At 35.7% G+C, this 23787-nt stretch overlaps 1 protein-coding gene across 5 annotated transcripts; it reads right to left on the minus strand.

Moving 5' to 3' along the window:
* Window positions 1-4776: 4776 nt before the first annotated feature.
* LOC110619020 (nuclear pore complex protein NUP1) lies at window positions 4777-22588 on the minus strand. Of its 5 annotated transcripts, XM_043958346.1 has the most exons (11): window positions 22146-22587; window positions 21887-21933; window positions 20557-20672; window positions 10242-10431; window positions 9713-10015; window positions 9533-9625; window positions 8771-9442; window positions 7961-8487; window positions 7744-7830; window positions 6761-6861; window positions 4777-6652 (listed from the first exon to the last, which is right to left on the minus strand). In XM_043958346.1, the coding sequence occupies exons 1-11, from the start codon at window positions 22426-22428 to the stop codon at window positions 5217-5219; spliced, it is 3855 nt and encodes a 1284-aa protein (XP_043814281.1). In that variant the 5' UTR covers window positions 22429-22587; the 3' UTR covers window positions 4777-5216. The 5 variants fall into 5 exon arrangements, with proteins under 5 accessions (XP_043814281.1, XP_043814279.1, XP_043814282.1 ...); XM_043958344.1 differs by having other exon boundaries at window positions 4777-6861; window positions 22146-22588; XM_043958347.1 differs by lacking the exon at window positions 7744-7830.
* Between the last annotated feature and the right edge of the window lie 1199 nt (window positions 22589-23787).

A 23787-nucleotide genomic window follows, 5' to 3' on the forward strand; every position in this document is an offset into this window, starting at 1 on the left:
ATGTAAGAGAAAGACCAGTGAGGCCCATTCTACGCCCCTGGCACAGTTGGACCATGTTATGTTATGTTATGTAAGAGAAAGACCAGCGAGGCCCATTCTACGCCCCTAGCACAGTTGGACCATGTAGGGGACTATTGGTGACAAATTCATCCTTGATGTGATTAGCTGTGATGTGATGCATTTCATGTTAGCATATGTTTTAAATGTTTTATTATTCTGCTCACTGGGCTCTTGTAGCTCACCCCTCTCCCTTAACCCCCAGGCTTGCAGGTACAGGGTAGACCAGGAGGTCAGCAAGAGTAATGAAGTCTGTGTATGTAATAGCTAGAATGTGGACATGACAAATTGTATAATGATGTAGAGTTGTGAATAGTCATGTAATGAAATTGAGGATTAGAGATTGTGCTTGACCCTATGTGTTTGGTATCCCTTTTTATACATGATCTTAGATGTCTTATGATGTTTTTGTAAACCAACTCAACACAGGTTATGTTACCCATTGGGGGTATTGATGAGATCCCAAAGAGGGGTCAATGTTTATGTTATGTTTATGTCCAGCGCATGCACAGGTTGAGGTTGGTACATGAGTATATGAATGAAAGAAAAGTTTTAATTTTTATGTATGTTGTTGATCATATATGAGATTAAACAGGTTCACAGAATGTATGTTAGGCTTGCTACGGGTCCCGGCGGCCTTAAACCGACCTGGATCCTAGCGCCGGTAGCGGTCCGATTTTCGGGTCGTTACAGAATTATTTTTTTTTCTCTGCTGTTGTATTGCATATTTTTGAATAAGTCATATTTTGGTAGAATAAGTCAGCTTGTTATCTTAACTGACTAAGCTTACTCTTAGCTATTCTTTTGGGAATATTTTCTGTTAGTCGCTTGGAAATAGGACTTGCTGTTGCATTCTAATCCTATTTAATTTTCAATGTATCTGCTGCTAAGATTATGAATGAATTATAGAAAACTCATCTTATTTCCAATTTCTTTCTTTAATCTTTTAAGCTTTGACTGGGACCTTGTCATTATCCATGCGAATGGTCTAAATATATCCAACAAAAGTAATTTATTCAAGAATATCCTTTTACAGAAAACAAATAAGTATTCACTATTTGTTTAAAACATTAGAAAATATAATGAATTTATTATTCATTGATAAACTAAATAATAGATTAAACCTATTAAAAAATGTATCATTATCATAGAATTTACCAATCTCTTCATATTCTAAAAATGCAAATTGATCAAATATTGTGATTGTTTCAACTGAGTAACTTTTTTAATGAATGCATTTTATATTAATTTTATGCGGAAAGGATGATGACTGAGTTTATAATTTCTTTGAGACGTAACACAATAAAGTTATATATGTAAAATACATCGCGTTCAGTCAATAAAGGTTTAAAAATATCAATATCTTGTTTCTTGATGAATCTTTAAATTGTGTCACCCTATAAAAAATAAATGTTATATAACATGACATAATAAGCTTTTAAAAATATATTTTTAAGGTCATATCTTTTTATCAATTATCATAAAATTAAATCTAAACAAATCAGTTGGATTATATAGTAAAAGAAAACTTGAACACACTTTATTTCTTGTGTGATTGTTCTTTAAATAGCATATTACAGATAAGTATAAGCCTATAAAGTAGGATTGATTTGAGATCCTATGATACAAGTAATTTAAAAATACAATCAGTATATTTAAAATACAAACAATAACATACTGTCAAGTATGCTTATCATCCCCCCACAAATGGATGGGAGGAGCTATCATCAATTTGTCCTTCAAAAGAAAAAACCGCTACCTGAATAATGGTTTGGTCAAAACATCTGCCAACTGATCAACTGTAGGAATATAGGAAACATGAAGATACTTTTGTTGAACCTGATCCTGACAAAGTGGAAATCAAGCTCTAAGTGTTTTGAGAGGGAATGAAAAACTGGATTTGTTGCCAAATACGTTGGTGCAACATTGTCACACCATAACTTAGGAGTTGCAACAAGAGGCTGTCATAATTCACGAAGTAAGCAAGTCAATCAATAAAGCTCAGATGCAACAGTGACAAGTGTTCAATATTCGGAATCGGTACTGGACCGAGTCACCATGCCTTTTGAATAATGCATGATGTGTTTCACTGCATGCCAATGGGTTATAGATGGAGAATGCATGAACTTGCTACTTTATTAAGTGCCATAGTTATATCAGGCCTTGTGAGGGCTAAATACTATAAGGCCCTAATTACTTGTCGAAACATTATTGGATTCTCAAAATGATGTGTTGTCTATGGTTGTAACAACAATTGTGGTATTGATGGAGTTGAAACAGTTGTAGATTCAAGCATTTGAAAAAGGAGCAACAAATCCTACATGAACTGTGCTACTTTATTAACTGCTATAGTTATATCAGACTTTGTGAGGGCTAAATACTGTAAGGCCCCAATTGCTTGTCCAAACATTATTGGATTATCATAATGATGTGTTGTCTCTGGTTATAACAACAATTGTGGTGTTGATGGAGTTGAAACAGTTGTAAATTCAAGCATTTGAAAACGGCGCAACAAATCCTATATGTACTTTGACCGAGAAAAGTGAAGTCCTGTTTTATTCAAGCCACTTCAACCCTAAAAAATAGGACAAAGGACCTAAATCTTTCAATGCCACTTGGTCGGACAGCTTGCAAACAAGAACATCCAAGAGTTTTGAAGTAGATCCTGTCAATATAAGATCATCAACGTAAACAAGGCAATAAGTAATATCTGAACCATGATGATAAATAAATAATGTGGATCAGTGATTATTAGCATCGGAGCATGATTTGGCTCCTTCATGTGGCTCCATGGCTATGAAAGATGGAAAATGCCATAGACTGATTTCCTTCTTCGATGGTGCTAGTCGACAGTGAGTTCAGCGTAAGGCTTAGTCTGTTCATGCCAGATTTTCTGCCTCTTATTCTTTCTTTGGCATGATTTGTTCTCTAAGGTTTTTCTTCGTCGCTGCATGGGTGGTTCTTGTGATTCCTAGATTGTGATTGCAGATCGTTAATCTGTTTTTGGTCGTCGTCGATTGTTGTTTGGAATGTTATTTGTATTTTTCATTTTGTCGAGATGCAAGTGTCGGTGGCTACAAGCATTCATCGATGCTGCCAGGTGTTTTGGGTTCAATTTCTGAGTTGGGCTTCTTTCTCATTGTATTAGTGGGTTGGGTTGTTTTTATTTTTGGGTTTTATTCTTGTAGTGAGCTTTAGCCCACTGAACTTTTAATACAATGAGATTCATATGATAAAAAAAAAACATGATTAATACATTATTGTGTTGAAATCTAAAAGCCATTAGTCAAATTTAGGGGTGAGCAGGTTCAAATCGAAAAAATCGACCGAACCGAACTGATTTGAAATTTTGGTTCAGTTTTTTATATATTTCGGTTCGGTTCGGTTTTCAATTTCAAAAATTTTGGTTATTTCGGTTCGGTTAGGTTTTGATCAGAAAAAAACCGAAAAAACCGAACCAAACCGATTAGTAATAATAATATGTTTTTTCAATAATATATAGAAATTAAATTATATTAAAATTAAAATATTTTAATTAAATTTTAAAATATTAAAAATAAAGTGTAAAAAATAAAAAATTATTAAAAATCGAAACCGATCAAACCGAACCGAACCGAATCAGACCGGTTCGGTTCGATTCTGTTTCTGACCAAAATCGGTTCGGTTCAAAACCGAACCGACCGAATGCTCACCCCTAGTCAAATTGCAATATCACACCACCACATCTTAATAGTATGCTTATGATCAATATTTACATAAAATTAAGGACATCTATTTGAATTAGAATTCTACACTTTAATTTAGTTATCAAAATTTATTATATATATATATGGATATTTATTAGAACAATAATTATAACATTTTATAAATTTTAAAATTAATTTAAATAATATAATTATAAATAATAACAATAATGGAAATATTTTCCATTTCCTATTCACTTTTATATATACTAGTTTATTAACATATGTGGTCGCGTGTTTTTATATTTATTATATCACTTTTAAATATAATAGAAAATTATATTATAAAAATTACAATATACATTTATAATTAATTTTATAGTAAGGTATTAATATTATAATATTATATATAAAAAATTAAAATATATAAATAACTTAATCAATCTCTAATTTATTACAATTCTATATATATAAATCAATTTATAATAATAAAATTTATAAAAATATAAACTAAATTACAGAAAAATAATGATATTTTCATCTCAACTCTTAAAAAATAATAACCAATAAAAATATGACATTACCATTAACGTATAACATTTATAAAAGAAAAATATTTTTAATAAAAATAATATAAAGAATCATTTTTATTAAAAAATTATTTTTATTGATCTTGTATGGCAATATACCGATATCTTCCTTTTACTTAAACTAATTTTTAATGGTAAAAAATATTCATTCTTCTATTTTTTTAATGGTAAAAGAATAATCACTCTTCTTGAAAAATGTTATGATCTACTCATTTATTTTCTTTTAACGGTAATATATAAAAATGGTAATAACATAAAGACTGATTTATATAAAGATAATAAAATTATCCGATCTTAAAATAGATTGATCTAATTTAATTTAAATATTATAAAAATTATAATCGATAATCATATTATATTTTACAATTAATTTAAATTAAAAATTTTAAATAATAGTAAATTTATTTATTTTTTATTTTATCAAACATAATTGCACACATGTAGCCTTGTGAAAACCAGTAATGACGCTTTTCTTAAGCAAATTCACATCAATTTCTCTTTTATGTTACATTACATGTGACAAGTACAGAGAAGAAGGTCACTAGCAAATTGCCCAACCTTACAATCAGGTGAGCTACTAGTACAGTACAGCACAAATATTCCTAGATTTGCTAAGGAAACTGGGTCAAAATTGTGACAACCTATGTCTGCCTTGCGATCATGAAACTCATCCTCAAGGAGAGGGAAACTGGAGACCATGCAGACTCTGCACATTTCCAGATCTGGAAAGGGTGGTTTACCTGCATCATCACTTGAATAATTTGTGCTGATCAACAGCAATTAACACATTAATGCTGTTCACTCTCATCATTATAGTTATTTGTCTATAAATTTGCAACTCCCAGGCAGTCTAATGAGAAAAGCAACTTCTCTTCATGATTGGTGTTCACTTCTTCCGCTGAGTTTTTCTGACCCTTATAATTTTTCTGCCAGACTTGTCACCACCCCCTGAGCCCAATGAGAAGCTCCCTGCAGCATTGAACTCTAGACTACCAGAAGCCTGAAATGGAGATTGGTTCTGTGATGCCGCCAGATTCGGCTGGGTTGCAAATTGAAAAGGATTTGTTCCTGAGGGAGCTGTAGTGCCAAATTGACTGCCCCCTGATGGAGCTGTGGAACCAAACTGATTTCCCCCAGACACAGCCGTAGAGCCAAAAACAAAGCCAGAAGATGGCGGCGCAATTGGTTGTTGACCAAATAGAGGAACTGTAGATGTGGTTGCCTGAACTGTGTCCTCAGCCATGCTGTCCTCCATGTTCACTTGATCACCATTGCCAGATGGAGATGACCCAAAAGTAAAGGCAGGATGTGGGTTACCAAACACAGGTTGTGGAGTAGCTGTTGCAGCTGAGCTGAAGGAAAAAACAGTACCAGATGAAGCACTAGTAGGTGATGCAAACACCATGGATGCAGTGCTGGTAGCATTAGAAGCTGAGGATGCTCCAAAGGAAAACCCAGTAGAGGAAGAACCAGAATTAAATATAGGAGATTTAGGTGTTTGCCAGCTAGAACCAAACACTGTTGACATGGAGCTTGAGGCGGAGCCAACAGGGTTTGCCTCTGAAGAAGTAGAAGAGGCCACTCCAAAAGAAGTAGCAGCACCAGAACTGAATAGTTTATTCACAGAAGTTGAAGAACTGAATAAGGAACTTCCAGAAGAAGGGGCCACATTTGCAGTCAACCCAAAAGGAGATGATGCAGATGAGCTAAATTGAATGGGCATGCTCTGAGTTGTAGCAGAAAAAACAGACCCCGGTCCAGATGCCTGAGCACTACCAGCACTAAAAGGACCCTGAGACTGAGTAGTTGCAACTGAAGTACTTGATCCAGCATTGAAACTAAAAATACCACTGCCTGTGCTTGCAACAGAGGAGGATGTGAAAGTGCTACTTCCGGTGCTTGCAACTGCAGATGATGCATCATTGAAAATATTACTGCCCATGCTCGCTATTGCAGAAGATGTACCACCAAAGAGACTGGCTCCAGTACTTATAGAGTATGTACTGGCAAAAGGAGCATTCACTAGATCGCTAAAGCTTGTTTCCTTCTTGGGTTGTGTCAATTCTGCACCACTAGGTGCTGGTGTCAATGAAATTGATGAGGTGGACGAAACCAGACTGGAACCAAATTTGAAAGCAGATTTAGACTCAAAGGAAGGTGCTGAAGCCAATACAGAAATGTTGCTACTGTTGGTGGTGTTTGGAGTTGTAGTAGACATAGGAGTGGTAAAGACACTGCTGTTAGAGCTGCTGGATGAACTTTGGCCAGCGATGTTATCAGGAAGTAGAGCTGGATCAGGGGAAGAAAATGACCGTATAGAATCTGCAAGTGACCCATTCAAACTTGAAGTACTTGTAGGCATGCCAAATGAGAATATGCCCATTGCTGGTGTTGTATTTGAGACAGAAGAAGACAATGTCTCATTTGAACTGGAGAAAGCACCAGCCTTCAAACTGTTTCCATTATCATTTGTGTCTGGTTCAGGCTCTTTTGTCCCAGAACTCCTTGCATCAACAGCATTAAAAGCAAAGCTGCAAATTAGGCAAGAAGAAAATGAAGTAAGATGACATAGAAAAGACAATGTATATCATCACAATGTAATCAATTATTGAAAGCGAGAACGGTAAAAGAACATGAAGGAAAATCGCAAGGGAGAATGAACTGGTCAAGGTCATAAGGTAACAAATACAATCAAATTTGTTAAATGACGTATTTATTTTATAATTAATGGACCTCTAAGTTCTCTATTGAATATGATTTCATATTAGGTTTCAATAAGAAACAATTTCAGAACTGCTAGCCCAATCAAATACAAAAGGAAAGAAAACATCCATAAACACATGGCAGTGCTATCTTTCTATTGTATTACTAACACATTGCTTACGATTATTCATCCTTATGCCAACTACTTCCAATAAAGAAGTAAAAAAATTGAAGACTATGCGAAGGAGAAGATGAAGAGTGGACCTAGGATCATGTGGATGATATTAGAAGGATCTAGCTATGGCCACATTTTTCTATCACTGCCTGTTTTAACTGAACTGATTCAAGAAAAAGGAACCACTTAGATAAATGATTTCAATTGATTGTTATCAAAGCATAGTTGAGTTAAGAATGATATTTGCAAACAGCAGAAACAAGAAATAAATGCATGTATAATCTGAAAGCACTGGCCTTTCAATTATCTAAGCAGTAACAGCAGAAACAAGACCTAGGGGCAAAGATGCTAATTCAGGTTACTTTCCAGCATGTCGATATCAGATCCTGATAAATCAGGACAATCCAAGCCTAGTAATGATGGTCTTTATGCATGAGAAGGCTCGCAGGAGGTGGAGGTTTACGAGGCCTGCCATTTCAGGCCTTGCACCTCCGTGCCCCAGTCTGTACGTGTGCACCATAGTGATAACACCAACCTTTGAGGTTCGGAGGCACAGACCCTTGGGCCTGGTGCGCCTTGTGCCTGAGCCACAACTCCTTGACAACTATGATTTGATTGCTCCCTTTATTGAGATAAGCACTAATGTTAATAGTACACCAAATTTTAAAGAATGAGACAATAACAGCCATGTGTACTCCCAAAAGACAATGAAAATCATGCAAAATAATAAGTGCTAAAAAATGCTTGCTCACCTGCTTGAGCTTTCCAATCTAGGGCTCGAAGTACCAAACTTTAGACCTGTAACTGGGGAAGCGGAAGCAAACGTCAACTGTGGTACTACACCCACAGTTTTAGAGCTGAAATTACATACAGGTGGGATACCATTTGGTTCTTTGGAATAAACACTTTTGTCCCCAAGGTTAAAAATTGGAGCATCACTTGATTCATTTGGTGATGAAGCTTTACCAGATGTTAAAGTTGCCTGCTTATCTGCAACAGCCTGCCGGACTGTTGTGCTGGGCAAAGGTGCAGAAGCTGGGATAGAAAATCCACTACTCTTTTCAGCAACTGCAGATCTGTCGGAAGCTCCTGGAGGTTTTGGGTTGAATATGGATCTTCCTTGGGGTTCCACTTGAGAAAAAGCTGCAACCTTTCCCGATTTAATGGTCTCACCAGAACTGGCTTTATTTTCAGCTAAAGCTGCAACCAGCTTCTCGTTCTTTTCAGCAAGTGTAGCAGATGCACTAAAATGGTCATCATCACCAAGCTCCAGATAATCCTACGAAAGAGTCATGACATTAATGTGATATTAGTGGGAAGAGAAGAGAAACTAAAATAAAAGAAAAATAGACGCTTTCCCCAACGATACCAAATCAAGCACTTTATTATTAACTAGTTGCGTTGCATAACCAACTTTATTAGCAACATTAAAAGGCTATACAACAATTTCCTGGCCTACCATAAAATATAAAGTTTAAACCTCAGATAGCAAATAGACGAAAGTACTATTAAAGGCCGTTCATCATTAGATGTACAAGATCTAATTGATGAAAAATGAATACCTCATGTGCGCTCATCTGGAAAGCCCGTTTCTTCTGTGGAGGGGGCAGGGGCTGGGCAACAGAATTTGCAGGAAAAGATATTGCTTTGAGATCAGATGTATTATTCTTCACCAAATTTGTGGGATCTATTCCATTTACTTCAGAAGCTGACTTCTCATAAGACGCAATGAATTTTTTTGGACTATTTCCCTCGACATCTTGCTTTTGACACAGAGAGTCTCGCACACCAGGTAGCGATGTATCCTGTTTAACATCCATCTTATTATTATCATGAACAGTCTCCACAAACTTTGAAGAATCTACATTCTCAAGGCTTCTAAGAGCTGGCCCCCGTAGCGCGGATGATGACAACTTAGTAGGTGATTTCTCCCTTGATGAGACTAACACATCCAGTTGCTGCAATATCTTTGAAGCCATCTCACTGGACTTGGAGGGGATAGGAGTAAACCTTGAACCCTGATGACTACTATTATCGCCATTTTCTATAGATGTTCCGCTTGCTAAAGCTTGCTTCTGTGTCAAGGATGGACGTTGAGCAGCATCAGAACCAAGGCCATTTCCATACATAGAAAGTGTGATAGAAGGCACAAGGTTAGATTTCTGACGAATTCTACGTATAGGACCAACAGATCCCACATCATTATCCAAAACTGAACTCCTCCGCTTTACAGGCTGCAAATATAATAAAATAATAAAAATTTTACTATTTGAAAATCGGTTTCAAATGTATTAAAAATATGCAGTTGATTCTTGCACTTGTACCCCTTGTTTAGATCCAGAAAATCTGCTGTTCTCCCGCATGCTTTGAGATAAAAACGAAGGTGAACCAAGAACATTAGCTTCAGTCCCAGAACCCTAGGAAGAGAGCAAAAGTTAAGTACAAGGTCACAATCAAAACCCAACCACTAATAAAAACACAACTGCATTTTCAAGTATTCCAACCTGAGGGGTAGAGGTTGATTGGACTTTGGAATATGGTGTTCGAGCCATGCTGTAAATGGCAGAACGACCTCGAGATCTGGGTCTAAGAAAACCATTTTCAACAGATACAACATGACCTGAAGACCTTGGCACCACTGACGCGATTGGTGACTTTGAAGGGAACAGCTGATCAATCTGCACAATTGAATTATCTGCCATCGGTTTACTGTGCAAACCCAGCACTGATGGGGATATTTTTGAAGGCCTGCTACCCATGTAAGCTTTTGCAAGCTCTGCAGGTGAAGCAACATCCTCATCAAGTACCTGAAGACATTTTAGCCACTAAATGTGAAACAAGAGACATAGTTTGACATTTCCATCTTTTCTTTATTCGTGGCTGCTTGCACATGAAAATATTCTCAAGATAAAATATGCATACACACATATTTTTTATAAAAGAAGAGAACAGAAGTTCCAAAAGAATATTTGTTGTAAGCAAATCAAGAATAAAGATAAAAATATAGGTAAATTTCCCAACATCAGAACTAACATTGGCAGTTGAAACATGGTGGCTCTCAAGTCCTTCGTCTTTAACAGGGGTACTTGGAAACTCCTTCCTATCTAGGAAAAACAATCCTTTCAGAGGTATAACTTCAGATTTCTTCTCTTGATTTCCAACATGTAGATCAACATCAACAGTTCTTGATTGCAATAGAGCTGTCAATCTATCAATCTCAGACCTGTGCAGTAATCAACACATGTTATATTTGCCATCCACGTATGATCATGTCGTTATTCAAAACAAATAAATATATAAAAAGCTAGGACAAACCTATTGTGGTATGATCAGTACTCTTTTAACTAAAACTACTGCTACATTCACATGCTTGATATAACTTAGAACTTGATAAACAAAGAAGATTTTGCTGTGTTAAACCACAAATAATTAGAAGCAAATTGGCCACATTTATGTAGGTAAACAACTACCAAGAACAAACATCATATAAGAGTAAATGAAGGAGAGATTGAAATATAAGGGGAAGGCCTTCTTTCACCCTTAAAGTTATGCTCAAGAGTCTAGTAAGCCCTTAAACTTTTTTTTGGTCCTTCAACCTTTTACAAGTTATGCTCAGGAGTCTAATAAGGTCATCTCATCAAAAAAGGCCCCTTCAACTTTTTAAATGAGAAATTGCTCTAGAAGTAACAGAGCTTTACGGCATGAAACCTGAAAATCGAAACAAAGCAATTTATTGAAAATTTTCAGAAATTCCCTATCCAAGGTGGACATTACGACCCTCAAATACCCCTCTAAGCATTGAAATATAATACAAGTATTGACCAACATAAAAGATTCCTGATTAGGAGGATATAGATATTTGAGATTTTAATTAGGTGAGATTATATGGATTTTTTTCTTATTGTAAATATTTCTAATTTAGATTGATTTTTTGTGTATAAATACTCACCTTTATTTATTCTTATTGTAAATATTTATAATTTAGGTTGATTTTTTGTGTATAAATACTCAAACCTTGTAAAGGTCAATATAATTGGAATAAAATAAAAAATTCCTCCCAAAATTCTTCATGGTATCAAAGTTTTGCCACTTTAATTAGCATAAGTTTCAAACCTATCACAAAAAAAGTTAGAATTAACTATAGGTCAACAGAGTTGTTCAACACTACCCCTCCCAAAGGAAAGCCTATTCAATTTCCGATCTATTCCCGTCATCACAGTCACCATCTGATCACGTGCGTGAAGCCACACGCTGTTACAATATTCTGCATCTTTCCCACGCACCGACGCATATGACATTTTCCGGTGGTCTTTTTCGACGGTGATCCTTTACGACGGACTCGTCTTCAAGTCATGCCTTTGACTTGTGTGGACCCATGACTTGGTTCACCTTTTCCGATGTGGGAAACATTTTCCGGTAGTTTTTTCCGGCAGCGATTCTTTCCGACAAACCTGTCTTCAAGTTGCGCCTTTGATCTGTCCAGACCCGTGCTTTTTCATTTTTCGCTGTTGAACAATAATTCTTTCTTCAGTAAGAGTAATTTTTCCAATATTTTTGACAGAAAAAGGGTGGTTTTCTCTTGAAATGGCAGTGACTTATGTGGGTAATGTAAGGATTTCTAATAATACTTTTGTTCCGTCTCTTGATTCTACTTCATGAATTATTGATTTTGGTGCAAATAGACACGTGATGGCTTCTCTGAAAGCTTCCTTAATTATTTTCCATATATACAAAAAAACATTGTCAGAATCGCAGATAGTTCTTCCACTCCTATCTCTGAAACCGGTTCTATTATTTGTAATCCAAATATCAAGCTATCTTTTGTTCTTCGTGTTCCTCGTTTTCCTGTTAATATTTTATTTATTAGTACTCTCACCAAAGCACTTAACTGTAAAATTGAATTTTTTTCTTGACCATTATGTTATTTAGGACCTTCAAATTAGGAAGAGGATTGACAATGGTAGATTGCACGATGGCTTATATATGTTGGAAGGGAATCTGAGTTTAAATTCAACTCGGGCGCTTTTTGGAAGAAATCGGGATGTCAATTAGAAAATCATACAATGACATCGACAGTTAGAACATCCATCTTCTTTGTTTTAGAGAAACTTTATCCTGAATTATTTTGTAAGGTCCAATGTGATTCTTTATTCTGTGATGCTTGTGAGTATGCTAAACATACAAGAACCTCTTATCCCACAAGTAATAATAGGAGTATGATCCCTTTTGTAACCATCCATTCTAACGTTTGGGAACCTACTCAAACGGTCTCACTATCTGGTAATCGTTAGTTTATTACTTTTATTGATTGCTGCACTCGTATGAATTGGGTTTATTTGATAAAGACAGAGTAATTTATTTTCTTGTTTGTGATCTTTTCACAAGATGGTTTGTACTCAATTTGATGCTAAGATAAAAATTTTGAGAACTGATAATGGCACAAAGTACATGGATGGACATTTTTTTGCTTATCTGGAGTTTAGTGGGATACTACATCAAACTAGTTGTCCTCCACTAATTCCCAAAATGATATTGCTGAAACGAAAAATAGACACCTATTGCAAGTAGCCAGATCTCTCCTTTTCACTGTGAATTTTCCAAAAACCTATTCGGGAGATGTCTTAACTGCAACTTATCTCATTAATAGAATGTCTCTCTTGCCTTTTAAAGCCCTTTAGAAGTGCTACAAGCGAAAAAATGCTTACACTATTGCACCAAAGGTATTTGGATGCACATGTTTTGTTCATATTAGGACAGGTGGGAAGCTTGATCCTCGAGCTCTTAAATATGTGTTTGTTGGGTACTCTCCTACACAAAAGGGTTACAAATGTTATCATCCTCCACTTAGAAAATACTTTGTCAGTATGGATATTACGTCTAGAGAGACTGAACCTCACTTCAATACTATCCCATCACCTCTTTAGGGGAAAAACAATGAGAGAAGAGATGATTCCTAGTCCTATAACTTTAGAGCGTTTTACTCTAAAGGAAACTACCATACAGGGGAGACTATTAGTAATCAAGAAAAAATAATTGAGCGTTTGGATAAATCAAATTAAAAGAGATACTCAAGAAGAGACACAACAAAAGCAGAGAAAGCCATTGTGCAGCCTACATATCCTCTTCTCCATCTACGAGTTATTCCTAAACCTTAAACCCATTGATAATCTAAATAAACCAATTACTCAAAGAAAGAGCTAAGTCTTGCATAAAGCATTCTATTTCTAACTCTTTTACAATTCTTTGTCTCCATCCTATTGAGCCTTTGCCTTATCTATTTCCTTGGAAGAAAACTCTCAAAAATTCTAATTGGAAAGGAGCAATGATTGAAAAAATAAAAGCCTTAGCTAAAATTGAGACTTAGGAATTAATGTCTCTTCTACCAAGAAAAAAACCACTGCAAATGGATGTTCACTGTGAAACACAAAGCAGATGGATCAATTGAAAGATTCAAGCCAGACTAATTGCCAAGGGATACACTCAAACCTATAGAGCGGATTACTCGGAGACATTTCCCCCTATTGCCAAAATTAACTCAATTAGAATATTCATATCTTGCGCTGCCAATTTTGACTGGGACCTATATGAAAAACGCACTCCTTTACGGAGACTTGAAGGAGGAAGTGTATATGGAAATCTCTCTTGGATTTGCTGAACAATCACCTAGAGCTTGGTTTGATCGATTCAGAAATGCCATGATAATGTTGAAGAGATGACTCGGATGAAAAAGCTTTTGGCTCAAGAGTTTGAAATTAAAGATCTAGGATAACTTTAATATTTCTTGGGAATCAAGGTTGTAAAATCAAATAAATGAATCCTTATTTCTCAGAAAAAATACATTCTGGATCTTTTGAAAAAAAATGGTATATTATGATGCAAACCAACAGAAACTCCCATTGAGAGCAATCACAAGCTACAAGCAGGGATTGATGAATCAGTGGATAGTATCAGATATCAAAAGTGGACTTGTAGACTAATTTATCTTTCGTATACTCGACCAGACATAGCATATGCAGTCAGCTTAATCAGTCAGTTTATACATAATTCTCGTGAGTCTCACATGCAAGTTTTTTTCGCATTTTGCAATACTTAAAGTTTGCTCCTAGAAAAAGTCTCCTCTTCTCTAAACATGGTTATCTCTGCATACACGCATTCACAAATGCAAATTGGGATCTGCATCTAGATTCCTTCATGATAGGAGGTTGACTAGTGGTTACTGCACACTTCTAGAAGGAAATCTTGTTACTTGGAAAAGCAAAAAACAAAGTGTTTTTGTTTGATCAAGTGCTAAGGCAGAATATAGAGCGATAACACAAGGTGTTTGTGAACTCCTATGGTTGAAGAGATTGTTGGAGGAATTGAAACTGTTGGAGAGGGACAAACTCCTCTTGTACTATGACAATAAAGTTGCAATCAGTATAGCTCACAATCGATTCTGTTGAGATATTTTATGTAATATCCTAGATTTATAGTGATTGTATGCATAATTAGGAATATGATTGTGTGATACGATTGGGATATGATTAGACTATAATTAGAGAATTAATTTATTCTTGTAAATAGTATATATACCCCAATTAGCTTAAGGGAATTATCAAGCATCTTTCTCTCAAATTCTCTCTTTCTTTTCATCATTGTTTCATGATATCAAAGCCAAGCATTTGGCCTATCTGCGAGCGGCAGATCTGCCACCTTCATTTGGAGGTTCTCAAAAGTTAGTGAATCTCACCATCCAAGCCACTAGACTCGCTGATCTCCCATCGGCACCTCCCTAAAGCGTCGTCACCAAAAATGTGGCTACGCGCCTTCACGCAACGCCACTCTATTTCTACATCTGGTACATGCGCCAACAAGTGACCCTTATTTCAGCGACCTTTTCACGCCCGTGATCCTTCCCCCAAACTCGCCAGAGGAAGACGAGTCTAGCCCACCTGCTTCGGTCACCACTCAGCTCTCCTTCACCTATCCTTTGTGAACAGTAACTTAAGGACTATTGTTCACGTCCTGAAGTAGATTTCTTTCCTCTTCAAACTCTCTCAACATCTCTAAGGAGCAGATAATCCTAAATACAGTTCACATGGCCCAATCAAATAGAGTAGACTCACGTTCCAAACCGAATTCAATCACTTTAAATGAAGCAGAGTGCAAAGGATATCTATAGTTCCAAACTACTCAACAACATTCTTCTTCAAATTTTGCTCATTTTGGTAATTCTTTTGCTTATCTAACCAAGTCTTACCCATTAGTTCATGGATCCAAGACTTGGGTGCTTCTGATCATATATCTGGTAATCCCAATATTTTCTCTACTCTTGTTTCACCTTCTACACCATCTAAAATCACATTAGCTAGTGGTTCACAAACTCAAGTTAAAAGGATAGGCAACTTATATTTCCTTCCTTCTATCTCCTTGACTAATGTTTTATTCACTTCTGAATGTCCATACAACCTAATCTCTGTTAGCATATTGACTAAAGATCTTCACTGTTGAGTCATCTTTAGTGTTGAATATGAGTCACACGGATTGTACTATTTTTCCACTTCTAACCCTCATCCAAGTCTGAACAAGTTACAAAAACTAATCCCTAGTCACTCTTCCTTGCCTTCTTTAGAATGTGAGACTTGTCAACTTGGAAAGCAAACTAGAGCTTCTTTTCCCAAGCGAGTCAATAATAAGGTCACTTCTATGTTTGACATTATTCATTCAGATATTTGGGGTCCAAGTGGAGTTAGTACAACTCTAAGATTTCAATATTTTGTTACCTTTATTAATGACTATTCTCGTTACACTTGGCTTTTTCTAACGAAAAATTATTTTGAGTTATTCTTTATTTTTCAAAAGTTTTATGCTGAAATTCATAATCAATTTGGTATTCACATTAAGATATTGCAAAGTGACAATGCAAGAGAATATTTATCTTACTCATTCACTCACTTTTTGTCTACTCAAGGTATTACACACAGACTTATTCTCATACCCCACAACAAAATGAGGTTGCCGAGTTGAAAAATCGACATTTAGTTGAAACAGCCCACACCTTACTCCTACATCACAATGTTCCGTTGCATTTTTGGGGGAAAGCTATCCTTACTGCCTATTACTTGATTAACCGAATGCTCTTCTCTGTTTTGCAGCATCAAAGTCCTCATTCTCTATTTCCTAATCAGAATTCCAACCAGTTGTCTCCGCGAGTTTTCAAATGTATATGCTTTATTCATTATCATACTTCTGGCAAAAACAAACTCTAGCCCAAACCAGTTAAATAGGTCTTTCTCGGCTATTCATGGCTTTAAAATTGTTACAAATGCTATGATCTACTAATAGATATTTTCTCTTCGCAGATGTTACCTTTTTTGAAATCTCCTCTTATTTTCTAGTCCAACACACAAAACCTTTATTCCTATAACTTTGCCTATACCTTCAACTCTTATTTCTCCTTAATCTCAAGTGTGTCTATCCCCCACTCCTACACCACCTCTTTTGGTCTACACACATCAGCCTCACTCATATGCTAATAACAATGATATTTCTAATGGTAATATGTTCTCTTCCTGATGCAGGTACTTCTAATGACTCACCTCCCGTTCCACCTCTTCCCTTCGAAAAGGTATTCGCTCTTCTCGCAATACTTATTCCATTTACAATTTTGAGACCTATTATCATTTGTCTCCTTCCTATTATACTTTTGTTTCTACTATGCTTGCTGTTTCTATATCCAAAATAGTTAGTAATGCCATGGTTAAGGAGATGACTACTCTTCACAATAATGGAACTTGGGAACTAGTACCTTTACTACCTAGCAAGTCTACTGTTGGTTGTCAATGGATCTACACAGTTAAGATGGGACCTTATGGCAAAATTGATCGTCTTAAAGTTGTCCTTGTAGCTAAAGGTTACACACAGATTTTTGAGCTTGATTACAGTGATATTTTCTCTTCAGTAGCCAAAATAGCTTTGGTTCGCCTTCTTATCTCATTAAATTCTTCAGCAATTGGACATTAAAAATGTCTTTCTTCATGGTGAGCTCGCCGAAGAACTCTATATGGAGTAATCTTCAGGGTTTGTAGCTCAAGAAAAGTTAGGCTTAGTATATCGTCTTTGACGCTCCTTGTATGGTATAAAACAATCTCCAAGAGCATCGTTTGAACGATTCAGCACTGTAGTTCAACAGTTTAAAATGTCTCGAAGTAATTTTAATCATTCTGTATTTTTTCATCATAATGGTGATAAATGCATCTACTTGGAGCTCAATATTGATGATATTGTCATTACAGGAAATGATCATGATGAAATCTCTCAGCTTAAATAACATTTGTTCAGTCATTTCCAAACTAAAGACTTGAGAAAATTGAAGTATTTTTTGGAGATTCAAGTGGCACAGTCTAAAATAAATATTGCAATTTCTCAATGGAAATATGCTTTGGATATATTGGAATAAACAGCCATGTTAGACTATAGACATGTGGACACTCCCATGGATCCAAATGTCAAACTTGTTCCTGAGCAGGAGAAGCCACTTAAAAATCCTGCTAGATACAGAATATTAATTGGCAATCTCAATGATCTCACTATCACGCGACCACATATTTCCTTTGCTATAAGTGTGGTTAGTCAATTTCTTCAAACCCCATACAATAGTCACTAAAATACAGTCATTCGCATTCTTTGATATATCAAAGGAGCTCCAAGACACGTCTACTCTATGATGACAAGGGTCACTCACAAATTGTTAGCTATTCTGATGCACATTGGACAGATTCTCCTTTAGATAGACGATCTACTTCAGGATATTGTATTATGATTGGAGAGAATCTTATATCCTAAAAAAGTAAAATACAGGGTGTGGTTACAGGATCGAGTGCAGAAGCAAAATATTGAACTAATGCTTTGGCAATATGCGAATTCATTTGGTTGAAGCAACTCCTTCAAGAACTGAAATATGGCAATATTGGCTAAATGAAGCTAATATGTGCTCTCCATATTGCATCAAATCTAATTTTTCATGAGAGAACGAAGTATATAGAGGTGGATTGCCATTTTATTAGACAAAATATTGAGTGCGGATGCATTTCTACTAACTTTGTCAACTCAAATGATCAACTAGCTGATATTTTCAACAAATCTCTTTGGGGTTCACGAATCAAATATATTTGGAACAAGGTTGGAGCATATGACATGTACACTTCAGCTTGAGGGAAGTGTTGAGATACATTCTGTAAATAGTCTAGATTTGTAATGATTGAGCATAATTAGGGATATGATTGTGTGAAATGATTGGGATATGATTACGCCATAATTAAGGAATTAATTTATTCTTGTAAGTAGTATATATAACCCAATTGGCTTGAGGGGAATTATCAAGCATCTTTCTCTCAAAATCTCTCTTTCTTTTCATCACTGTTTTAGGTTCAACATGACCGAACGAAACACAGAGAAATTGATCAACACTTCATTAAAGAAAAGTTAATAAACAGTGTCTTGAGATTAAATCATGTGGCTTTCGATGAATAGCTAGCTGATATGTTTACCAAAAGGCTAACCAACAAAACCTATCACATCTTGATTTGCAAGGTGGACATGTGTGATATCTATGCACCAAGTCACCAACTTGAGGAGAAGTGTTGACCAACATAGAAGGTTCCTAATTAGGAGGATTCAGATCTTTGGATTCTAATTAGGCTTGATTATAGGAATTTTATTCTTATTGTAAATATTCCTGATTTAGATTGATTCTTTGTGTATAAATACTCAAACCTTGTAAAGATCGTGCATTGAAATAGAATAAAAAATTCCTCCCAAAATTCTTCAACAAGTAACTAGGAAAAGAAATTGTCCAGGGAGAATAATTGAGAAACCTTACAAACTTCATGCAGGTGATGCAATCCAATCCCATAGTATAAACATAGCAAGTCATAATTCCACTGAAAAAATTTTTTTGCAACAAAAATACATGCACCATCAAAATCTTAAAACATAGTGGAGAAGATAATTAAATCCAATAGGAAAGGAGTTGAGAGGAAGCGCAAGGAGGCCAGCACAAGAAACATGGATGAGATTTGGTTGAATTTCCTTGAAAGAATTGAAAGCAGAAATATGCATCATTAACAGTAACCAGCCGCAATGCTCTTCTTCCTACTAGGTAGTTATCTAATACAATTACAATTTACTTGCTACAAATATCGTTTAATGAGATGAATTTTTTAGGGCTGTAGCTTGTTCATTTGCGGCAGCCAATGTCATTATACATTTGATATTTAAAAAAACTGAAAAGAAATAAGCAGCATACATGTCTGAAGAAAGCATACCAAAAGCTTCATAAAGTGCCATTGGGTGCTTAGTTAACATAATTATGAACTTAGAGACTGATGAATTGGGATCATCAAAGAAGATATTGCCTCTACCAAGAACTACCAGCTAGCAAAATTCAATCATCCAAGAGAATCATATCAAAAATCACTTCCTGAGATTTTAGCAATGCAAGTTCTTAAGCCACATTGCACCAGACTTTATATATGGATTGGGTACTTCATCAGTTAACAACCCACATATCACTTGGTTGAAAAGATTAGCACATTGATATTTGAAAATGCAAGTAGCAAGAGAACAAAGGCTTGCCATCAGATTTTTTGCCCTTTTATAAATCTCTGATGCAGGATAACAAAATGAAAGGCTCCACAGATTCCACATTATTCAGGAAAGGATCAATCTTTACTAGATGTAGCCCAAATATTAAAAGAGAAGAGCACCAACACAAATGGTTATCATTGTCCCATTTTCAGCAGAATGATGCAAGTGCAGGCCCTAAAGCGAAGACATATTGCTGGTGATGACCATTTCTAACTTGAATCACACTCCAAACCTCATGAATGGTTCAATCTCCAGCACTTATCACTCAAGATCATTCCTTATTTGGGGAAGAGTAGGAAGATAACAGACATTGGAGGTCACACGCACTCACGATCCACTTCAGGTTCCATTTTACATATATAAATTGGATCTTAGAGCAATTTACCTCACTTGAAAAGTTGAAAGGGTTCTTTGGACCCAAAAAGAGTAAGAGCTTAGTTGACTCTTGAGCATAACTTTAGGAGTCAAAAAAGGCCTTTCCCTAAATAAAATGACAAAGCATTACCATGAAGAGAAGATGAAGAGAAGATGAAGAGAATATGTAAAATGTAACTCCATATATACACCTGAAGTTTAATCATGTTTTGACAATAATGGCAGCCAAACAAGCTTTTAGCATAGAGAACTGACTAAAAAATTACGGTATCAAAGATTGCAGTAGGTTAAATGCATGAATAATATCAATTTGAAGCCACTAAAGTAGGACTCTAGGATGACTTGCCTTGTAAATGTCTTCTGCTTCAAAATGATCTCCAATTCAGTAAGTCCCACCCCATCAGAACTACTTCCTGGATTATCAATTTCCTTGATAGCTGATCCTCGTATTCCAGGTAGATCCTTCAAAAATAAATTTGCATACAGCAAATGCGTTTCAGTTAAATTCTCAGGACAACAATTACAAATATATGAATCAACTTTCATGAAAATGAATGAGAAAAGGTTTAACAATCAACTAACAAAGACAGAGATTAAAACCCAACTGCAAGAAAGTCATGCAAGTTAAAACAGTGAATAGTATGTGCCATCAGAACTTGAAAAATAAAATAAAAATATATCCACCAATTAAAATGAGTGGTACAGTCAAACTTGGGAGCCAAAAGCTCGCATCAAATGAAAATCTTCAAATCCAAACACAAAAGCATGTCCAGTAATTGTAGTGTTTAAATTTTGGATTGCTACAGAGCAATTTGCATTTTCGTTGCCGGATAACATAATTTCTTATGTTTTCTAACCTAATCACATAGTAGGTAACTTTAATAAACTAGGTCTATAGGAAACCATATCAAGTTTAAAAATACAGCAAACTAGAAGGAAGTTGTGTTCAGAGAATTAAATTAAAACATCTCTAAAAATTACAATAAGAAAGATAGTCAATTCAATTCATCAATTCACATACATATTAAATATAATACAATGCTATCTAATAGGTTTTTAGATTCACTTCTAAAATTGAGGCGCACAATTAAGTTCTTTTCTTTGGCTCTACCATATTTAACACCATCCAGTGTGTGTAAGCTCAACAATATTGCTACCTAAGAGACTCCTTATGAAAGATACAAGAAGCCATAGTTTAACTTATTCACAACTCAAAAAGTATTATCTACTAGTCTAATTCTTTCCTTTTTTTTAATTTTGGCAGCAGCAGGAAAAACAAAAAAAGAGACACGCAAACAGACAAAACATCATGCAAAAGACACAGAATGCATATAAAGGAAAATAACACATGTACTTCCACTGAGAACGCCCTTTCAGCAAACTACCGTCTCAAGCATTACCAAGATAATGTTTCCATCAATAAAAAGGAAAACCATATGAGAACAACTTTAGCGCAGAAAACAAAATTTCACTACATTTTCCAAGGAAAGTTATAGCCAACAGAAAAAAATGTGCCAAATTTTTGTCACAGCTAACCTCTCTACTAAACAATAATTTAAGTTGATCCATCAAAATGAATATATAAGTCAATTAATTAATATAATCACATTCAAAATTGTCTTAGATGCATGACAGGGCGATCTAGACAAAAGGAAAGATAAATTATTTATACTTACTTTCCCAACAGCTTCCTGCTGCTTATCAGGCGCTCCCCCATTTGCTTCTATTGGAGCAAAAACAAGAACGTCTACATTAAGAAACTCTTGTTCGCATGTAGAACCATATTGCTACATTTTACTGAATGGAAAGCTCAGTTATCTTAATTCCACTAGTTACAAAAACTGCAAAATGACTAAAACCCTAAAACCTACACGAATGGTTTTCAGATAAAAAATAACAACAAAAATTTTTCTCAGAAAACAGTAAAGGTTTAACCTAGCTCCGGCGGCTGGGGAGGAGGAGGCGGAGGTAGTCGTTTTCGAAAAACGGAAGAAAATAGCTTGTGAGCGCTGGAAGTAATGAGCCTATGTGCCGGATCCACCAGCTTTGATAACCAACCATTATTGTTATTCGTGTAGGCATGGCTGGAGTTCCGAATTGCGGTCGGCGGACGATCGTACGGCGTCCCCTGCACCCTTCGAAACGGCCGCTTTCGAAACTTGCCGAAACCCCCTCCGTCTTCGTAAGAATCGTCATTCCGTTCACGAGCGGCCGCCATGGAATCGCAAATTAGGGTTTCGGTGTATAGAGGGAGAAAGAGAGGAATGGATTTGTAATTACGGTTTTTCTTTATTTTATTGCACAGATGGAGAAAAAGAAAATAAAAATTGGGGGCACATTAAAGAATTTGGAAATAAGTGTTCTGAATGTTTTACGTACGTACTTTGCACGCCCGCCTTACATGTATTGAATATTCTAAAGCATGAGATGGCAAAAATTTAAGCAGATCGACTTCAAAAAAAAAATAGAGCAGATTCGTTTCTAATGGAAAAATAATAATTAATTTAATTTAATCTTAATTTTGTAAGTTTTTAAAATTTAATTTTTCATTTTAATTTTCAATTAATTTAATAAAATAATCAAATTAAATTGAGTTTTTACTTAACGATGACCGCTGAATTTTTCACCCTAGTCTGGGGCCAGACCCATGAAAGTAGCCCATCGCTTGGAGGTCCTCATGTCACCCACGCAAACCAGGCTCAGCCCGCTCAAATCTTGAGACCGGACTCCATTAGAATTTCTCAAACAAGCCGTCCCAACCTTCATAGCCCCTCAAGCAGATCTCCTTTGGGCCCCATTTTAATCCTACCATCCTGCCCAGTCCGGAATCAGGAAGGAGATCAACCCATTCGTCTTGTGGATCCGTCCGCATGCGTGCTTAGGGAGAATCAGAGGCCGTTACACATGTAGCAGGAATATGATATTCTCGTACATCCGTATCAACATGGCAGGGACAGGTGGCCCAGTGATAGGCAGTCTGTTATACGCCACTAGCGGACAAAAGGAAACAAAAAGAAATGAGGAGGATTCTCCTATAAAAAAAAAGCTTTTTGCTAAATTCAAAAAACCCCTTGTAAAACCCTATTTTCTGGATCTCAGATCATCACTTAATATTTGAAATGAAATCTTCAACTAGTGTAAATCCTAAAATCAGAAATTTCTTGTGGAGAACATCCATCCAATAATGCTTTAGCTACGAAAGCTAATTTGTTCTATTGAAAATGTGCTCCTATTGCTCTTTTTATTATTTGCTATGTACAAGTGGAATCTATTGAGCACATGCTCTTTGTTTGGCCTTATGCTTTTGCATCCTAGTTTACATCTCCTTTTAGTTTCAGTATCAATCCGTAGGGTTTTCACTCTTTTGCTAGTTAGTAGTGTTCTATTTTTTCTTTGTTTTGTAATAATCCTCATCAACCGAGGTTAATTGCTCTATTATACTGGCAAATATAGAAAACAAGAAATAGAATGATTTTTGACAACTTACAACCTATTAGCAGTAACAGTTAGCCTAAGATAAGATAGATTAATTCAAAGTGTATTTGTATTTTGTAGATTCCTTAGAATCAGGAGCTTC

The sequence above is a fragment of the Manihot esculenta genome, chromosome 7 (genome assembly GCF_001659605.2).
Source record: "Manihot esculenta cultivar AM560-2 chromosome 7, M.esculenta_v8, whole genome shotgun sequence".
Taxonomy (NCBI): Eukaryota; Viridiplantae; Streptophyta; class Magnoliopsida; order Malpighiales; family Euphorbiaceae; genus Manihot; species Manihot esculenta.

What these genes read in the sequence shown, in the direction of transcription:
- LOC110619020 (XM_043958344.1), bottom strand. Translation starts at nt 22,428, where the DNA reads ATGGCGGCCGCTCGTGAACGGAATGACGATTCTTACGAAGACGGAGGG. An exon ending in ACCATGTTTCAACTGCCAAT is followed by an intron (nt 10,016 to 10,241) that starts GTTAGTTCTGAT and finishes AAATGTCTTCAG; the next exon opens with GTACTTGATGAGGATGTTGC. An exon ending in TTTCTGGATCTAAACAAGGG is followed by an intron (nt 9,443 to 9,532) that starts GTACAAGTGCAA and finishes TTATATTTGCAG; the next exon opens with CCTGTAAAGCGGAGGAGTTC.